This window comes from Marmota marmota, unplaced genomic scaffold, assembly GCF_001458135.2.
Source record: "Marmota marmota marmota unplaced genomic scaffold, marMar, whole genome shotgun sequence".
In the NCBI taxonomy this organism is placed as follows: domain Eukaryota; kingdom Metazoa; phylum Chordata; class Mammalia; order Rodentia; family Sciuridae; genus Marmota; species Marmota marmota.
The window spans coordinates 1023409-1030655 of record NW_025999898.1 but is presented as its reverse complement, the minus strand read 5'-3'; the positions used below and the strand labels follow the sequence as shown (position 1 = coordinate 1030655).

Sequence of the window (7247 nt, the reverse complement as noted above, 5' to 3'; positions counted from 1 at the left end):
AGAGCAGTATGAAGCCACAGAGCATGTGTGTTTTTGAAAAGTTCCTTCCAGGTGAAGGGGCCCTGGGAGAGGGGACAGGGAAGAGCAGGTAGGAGGCCAATGTCACTGTCCAAAAAATGGATAATAGTGGCCTGGCTAATGGAGGGATTATAGAAAACAGGGCTAGGCTAGGGGCTTGAACAGGCTATGATAGGTCAGAGACAATGTCCTAGTTTCAGCATGGGTGGCCCACTGCTCTCCCTTTATTCCCTTGGCTGTACCCGCAAGGAATGACACAGGATCCAAGCAAAAATAGTTTATTTGAGGATGGAAGACCCAAAAATGGGAGGACCAAGAATGAGGCTGTAGCAGCTGCCTGGAGTTGGCATAGACTACCCCAAGTCCTTGAGGGATCTAGCAGTGGAGAGCCCTTTCTTGGAACCCCACACTGCTTATCCCACTGGAGGAAGAATTGTGCAATTGTTGAGAATCGTTGTCATCATAACACGTTGAGATTTTTCAAAGTTTGCCCAGAAATTTCAGTGTAACAGTTGATACACTTTTACTAATCATAAAAATTAGTCCAACAGGTGCAGTGACTATGCCAGGCTTTGATCCACCATCCCGCAGTGGATGGGGTCTGTGACAGGGTAAGATAGGCGGGGACAAGAGGTAGATCTCTCTGGAAGTCACCATTCCAGCTCTTAGGGAGTCCTTCCAGAAGGTGCCTCTCCTTCCCTTGGCCTGGTGGCTGCCTGTTTTCCACTTTTCCCATGGCCATTGGCCAAGGTTGATTCAGGATGAGGCTGTCCTGGGTGTGGTTCATGAGTTCCCCCAGATCTCAAAGACCTTTGCCAGGCTGCTCTCTTTGCCACAGCCCCCGGCGGGCAGCCCACGAGGCCACAAACTCGCAGTTGTGGTAAAGGAACATTCCTGAAAGGGTAAGCGCAATGCCCACATAGCTCAGGGTGCTGAGGTGGCTGCCAAACAGGAGGTGGGACAGGATGAGGTTGCCCACGACGGTGAGGTTGCCCAGCACATGGACGGTGAGAGCGGAGGTGAGGGCCAGCAAAGAAAAGCTGGCGAGGTTGTAGACCACAGACAGGAGGCAGCTGAGCAGGATACAGGCCCAGAGGCGGGAATCTGTAGGAACGGGTGGTGGGGCCACACCAGCCTCCAGCACCAGTGCTGCACCCGCCAGCAGGCAGAAGCTGGGCAGCGAGGTTGCGTACAGGAGAGTCACTGCATCTAGCCTTTCCTCCTGCAGCAGGGCACCTGCAACCAAGACAGTGACCATCAGGACCCAGTGCAGTGCAGAGACAAGCCCCACTGAGCCAACCCAATGTGGCCTCCACGGCTGATCTCAGGAAACCTGCCTTGACCATTCATGCAGGGTTAATGACTTGCTCTGAACTATGACCGTCAATCAGGAGAGTCAGACCACCTGGGTTTGTGTCCTATGTCCACTCCTGACTAGCTGTGACCTGGGCTCATGAGAGACACTCAGTAAACCTGTTTCCTCACTTGGAAAGTTGGGTACATAGTAAAATATACCTTTTTTTTTGGGGGGGGGGGTAGTAGTGGGAATTGAACCCAGGGCCTCACACATGCTAGGCAAGTGCTCTATCACTGAGCTACAGCCCCAGGGTGGCCTGTTTTCCTCCCTCGCTCGCTCCCTCCCTCCATTCCTTCCTTCCCTCCCTCCCTCTTTTCCTATGACAGGGATTGAACTCAGGGCACTTAACCACTGAGCCACTTTATTTACAGACAGGGTCTCCCTGAGTCGCTTAGGTCCTCGATAAATTCCTGAGGCTGGTCTTAAACTTGTGATCCTGTCAGCTTCCCAAGTAGCTGAAATCAGGTTGTGTGCTACACACCAGCTAAAAGGATAACATAAAATTTTAATAAGTAAGCATTCAGTAAATATTTTAAAAAGATTTTATAAAATACTTATCTGCTTCAAACTACTTCCCACAGGGTGAAACTAATGTACCTGGAACAACCAAGTGTCAAGGAACACGAAAAGTGGCTCAAAAAAAAAAAAAAAAAAAAATCGGGGGCTCCCTAGGCCTGGAGGGAACTGTCTTAAGTTCTTAACCCATCTTTGAAGACCCTATACTATCTGACCCACCTTTCTTAGCTCCAGCCCTTATCAACACCCACCAGGATCCCACACTATAGCTCTGAACACCTAGCAATGGATGGGCCAGCAGAGGGTCCTGCCACTTATTAGCTACATGTCAAAAAGGAGGAGAAGTTGGGGTGGGGACGGAGGAGGAATTGGAGAAATAGGAGTGGAAAGGGGGAGTAGGGAAAAGAGGAAGAAGAGGAAGATAGATTTTTTAAAATAAATGGTTTGAGTCAAAATGATGGGTTCAGTCTTTGCTTCATGTATTTATGACCACTGGATGACAAGGGACAAGAAAGTCATTGTTGGTTCTTGGCTCTTACTCACTGTTTATGACGATAATCAGTATTTTTTGCTACCAACATTAGGGTTTGTTGAGATGGATCCAGAACTAAGAGGAAACTTCTTTTTTTCCTTTTTAGTGGTATAGAGGATTGATTCCAGGGGTACCCTACCACTGAGCCACATCCCCAGCCCTTTTTATTTTTTGAGATAGGGTCTTTCTATGTTATGCAGGATGGCCTCAAACTTGTGATCCTCCTGCCTCAACCTCCCAGGTAGTTGGGATTACAGGCGTGTGTCACCAAACCCAGCAAGAGGAAACCTTTTAAGAGGAGATGCTGCTACCTTGCACAGGTGTGTGACTGTGTGCTGGTATGTACCTGTGTCTACACATGCTTCCATCCAGCCAATTCACAAAGGAAGTAAGTGTTACTATCAGAGTCAGATACAGCCCAGGTGAAATGACAGTATATGCATGAGGACAGTGAGGTTTGGGGCCTTCTTCAAGTGTTTGTGGAGAGAAATGAGTAATTGATACAGGTCCCCTCCCAGGGTTTTCTGAGCCTCCGCACATTTTCTGACACGCACTTTCCAAACAGTCACATACTTGCTTACTCACTAAGGCTATGCTTAGAATAGGAAATTTTATTCCTTTCTTGATTTCATTCTGTTTTGACTTTGTTCTCCAGGCAACAGTCCCTCCGGCTCAAGCATTTCTAGAAACAAACAGATAATCAGAATGCCTCCTGCTTATTGGTTCCAAATTTAGCACCAACAGGAGCTGCCTCTGGCCTGTGTGTTAAAGGTTGCATGGCAGGAAGGCTTTGGATTTTCAGGTGAATTTCACCCTTGCTGAATTTCACCCTTGGAGGCAGTGAGGTAGGAAAGTTCTAGCCTCTTCATCCGGCTCCTTGCACCTGTCCTGCATCCCACCCAATACCCCTGAAGCCCAGGGGAAGGGCAGTCATCCCCTGTCAGAGTCAAGTCACTCTCAAAATGTGAGTGTGTCATCCTGCCTCCTCAGTGACCCTTCCCCTGCTAGAAACCATCCATGTCAATTTTCTTATTCGAAGGCATTTTTGTTTCATCTTCTGAGCACATCTGTGCTTGTGCCACATGCTGATATACCAACTGATCCTTCTCCAAACTCTGCTTTCTACGATTGGCCTATTCCCTTTTTGTCCCTACCCTAGCTGTATAATCACCGTCTCTTTATGTCTTAAGTCTCCATATGTAGCATGGGGAGGTAACAACACCCCTCTTACAGGGGATGAGGTGTTGAGCACAGGGCCTGATGCCCAGTGTAACTGCTAACCCCAGCAGCTGACATGATCCCCTACACCCTGGCATGGCCTTTTCCCATTCCCAGAATGCCCTTTCCAGCTCTGTCCCTATGAAGAACTGAACATGGTGTGGCACCTAGTGTTGGACATTATCATAATTATGTTGTTGTCATTATCATAGCTACACACTTCCTCCCCTAGGCAGGTGTGCTCAGGAAGAAGCACCTGTTCCTACCACACATGTGCCCACCTTGGCTATAGAACATCTCTCCTGAAAAGAGATTGTCTCCCAGGTCATACAAGAGCTCAAAGTACAGTGATGGCATCAGGTTGCTCTGTGACACAGGTGGGTAGAGCTGAGAATAAGTTCAGCAGGCTAGCACCCCACTTCCCAGCCTTTCTATAGGTAGGAGAGTGGTATCATCCCACTTCCCCTATACTTCCCTAGGTTTCCAACTGGTCCAGATAGGAGGAAAGCTAGGGTTCTGCCCATTGCTGCCTGGGCTCTCCCTTCCTGGACACTTATCTTCTGGTCCTATGGCATCTGCTCTCAGTAAGGGAGTTGTCATCAGCCATCTACACCCTAGTCTGAATCTGGCCCTGACACCTCTGGCAAAAGAAACCTCTTCCTTTTCAAAACCTATTTCAGTCCCTGGATCCAGTCTGTTTCTTCCATCTTAGCTGGGCTCCCATCTCTATTAGTGGGTCCTCCAGCCTCCTAAGCTTCATCCTTAGCACCTTGAACCAGGCAGCCTCACCAGCTTACCAACTGGGCTGTCAGAGCCATCAATAAGTCCATCATTTAAGAAGTGTCTTCCCCATGACCAGGTCCAGGCCAGATATTGGGGGCACAGAAATTCCCCAAAGCTTGTCTAATGGGAAGCAGATAGGTTATCAATGGCTCTCAATGCCCCAGGATGGGGAAAGCAGAGGACACTGTGGGAACCCTAAGTAAACATCCAACTCATCAGGATGTCAGGGAATTGAAACTTAGGAGGGAAGGAAGGAGCTAGCACAAGCTAAGAAGGGATCTGATGCAAGGCACATGCCATTCCATGCCTCCTTGCCCCAAGGCCTGGCTGTCCAAAGCCACTCTTGCAGATAGGAGTTGCCTGGGGCCCTGAGTGAGGAGTACAGCCTCAGCAGATTCTCAGTGGGCCTTGAGGCTAGGACCTTCCCAGCCTTGTGGCCCTGCCCAGGAGGGCCTCAGAGGGTTAGGTTTCCCAGAGCCAACTTATGCCCAAAGCTCATGCCCAACTTTAGTACCCAGCTCATGTAACCTGAGGGCAAAAATAGAACTGGGCTTTGGCCTTGCCTCAAGGCATGGGAGAACGGGACAGGACCTCTGGGTCCTGGCTCCAAAGATTCCAGGGCGGGGCTTAGCTCTGACTCAAACTGCCCCAGGCTTAGGTTGTCCCCAACCCTAATCCACCAACCCTGGAAACTACCCTCTAACACTCCTCTACCCCCACCACAGCCATTCTCTTTCCCAGGCCTGAGTCTGGGTCTCTTCACAGGACCTACAAACTGGGAGGGAGGGAGAATAAGAGGTGCATGGGACTCTATCAACTTTGACCCTCCTTCTCTGACCCAGAGAAGATCTAGACTTGCCCAAAGTTACCCAGAAAGTATAAGCAAAGGCATGGCTGATACCCAGAACTTCCTACCCAAGTGGGACACCTAAGGGAGTCCAGGGCACAAATTAGGTAGGGGCTATGTTTAGGAAATGTGTGATCCTGGGTCACATAAACTTCTTTGTGTCTCAGTCCTACCACTTGTAAAATGGGGATGAAGGCAGTAGTTGCTATGATAACTGAGGGTTAACACCTAGCACCAGGCCTATAACACATAGCTCCCACAAAACATCAGCATTTCCTAGACTTGTTCAAACCCTGTCTTCCAAATTCCAGCTCAAGACCTGCCATCTTTCTCTTTCTCTCCCTGTTCTACACTTTTTGGTCTCTTTCTGGTCAGCTGACTGTCACCTGACTCCCCCAGCATGGATTCTGAGTTCAAATCTTACCTCTGCTGCTCACTGACACATCAGGGTCCATAGCAAGGTCTCTATTAAACAGAGACAATATGGTACCTGCCTTGATGGGGCAGTGTGGGGATTCAGAGAGACAAAAGATTTAATGAGCCATGTAAGACATATCATTGGCAATTATTACTGAATATTGGCTAAGCCTCCAGAGCCTGAAACTCACTTAGCTTTTGTTCCTCTCTGAGCCTCAGTTTCCTCATCTATAAAATGGGATAACGGTCACACCCTTCACAGGGACATCCAGACCACACCCACCCTAATTCCCACTTCCCCATATGAACTTACTCTGCTGAACAGACTTGAGACCTCGGAGGCAGGTGGCTGCCAGCAAGAAGCCACAGCCAGCAGGGGGTGCCCAGAACTCTCCAGCCAGGCTGCAGGCTGCCCCCAGGCAGAGTGGACCCATGGCAGCAAACTGTAGTGGATGGTGGCGACGTCCCAGCAGCAGCGCAGACAGGGCCATCGTGAACAGTGGTGTGGTGGTAGTAGCCAGCTGAGCCAGGTCCAAGGGCACAGTGCTCAGACCCACATTGCCACAGGCCATGGATGTGCCAAAGGTGAGGCTGAGCAGCAGCACTCGTAGGCGGGTGCTCCCAGGCATCCCGCGTCGTGCCCCCCAGTGGCATGCTAGTGCTGCCGCCAGCATGTGCAGCGCTGAGAGCAACAGGGGCCGCCCGAAGCCATGCACTGTGAAAATCCACTTGTTGAGGCTTGACATGCTGGCTCCTGCCAGCAGCCACACCAATCCTGCCACAGCCACCCGGACCCGGCCAGGTTGCCGGAGGACCTGGGGGCTGCCAGGGGGCCACTCAGGGGATCCAGCCACTCGAGCACTTCCAGTCACTTCCACTGCTTCCGCTGAGGTCATCCTGCCTTCATGTTGTTCCAATGGGCAGCGGCACATTCGCACCAGTGGAGATGGGGCAGGAGGCAGGCTCCCCAGTGAGCAGCTCAGGACCACCGGAGATCCTCACTTTGAGTCAGGCCAGACTCTGGTTCCTTGGACCCTGTGCCAGTCTCAGACAGGTGAGGGAACGGTTTCTGTGTGCCAGGTCCCTTGGGCCAGCCGAGGTCTGGAAGCTAGGCTATCAGTGTTCTGACTCAGATAAGGTAGAGTCTAGGTTGTGGCTGCTGGGATGCCAGCGTGAAGCTCCGCGCACCTCTGCCCCGTACTGGATGAAGTCTCCACTCTCCTCCCTGCACCGAGTCTACGGTATGCTCTTAGGTGGAATCCTCTCCTTTTCTCCTCTTCAGTGCCTAGGCCCTTTAGGGACTCCCGGACCTCCTGCGCGCTCCGGCTGTGACCAGGCCTGTCAGGGGCAATCCTGGCTCCGCACCGTGTGGTACCCGGGGGTGGTCGCGCCTCGCTACCTCCGATAATTCCCGGGATGTGCGTTGACACACCAACCTGCGATCCGACCGGTGCCAGGCAGGGATCTCGGCTTGATTCCAACAGGGCCGGTGCTACGGCTCTGACTCGGACTCGGAGCTGCGCCGGCTGCGGCTGGGGCTGCGGCTGGGGCTCCAGGAG

The 7247-nt window shown here is 51.4% G+C and overlaps 1 protein-coding gene across 1 annotated transcript; it reads right to left on the bottom strand.

Annotated features, from left to right (window-relative positions):
• Window positions 1-280: 280 nt before the first annotated feature.
• Window positions 281-7241, bottom strand: Slc35e4 (solute carrier family 35 member E4). The gene is made up of 2 exons (XM_015504954.2): window positions 6002-7241; window positions 281-1254 (listed from the first exon to the last, which is right to left on the bottom strand). The coding sequence occupies exons 1-2, from the start codon at window positions 6618-6620 to the stop codon at window positions 821-823; spliced, it is 1053 nt and encodes a 350-aa protein (XP_015360440.1). The 5' UTR covers window positions 6621-7241; the 3' UTR covers window positions 281-820.
• Between the last annotated feature and the right edge of the window lie 6 nt (window positions 7242-7247).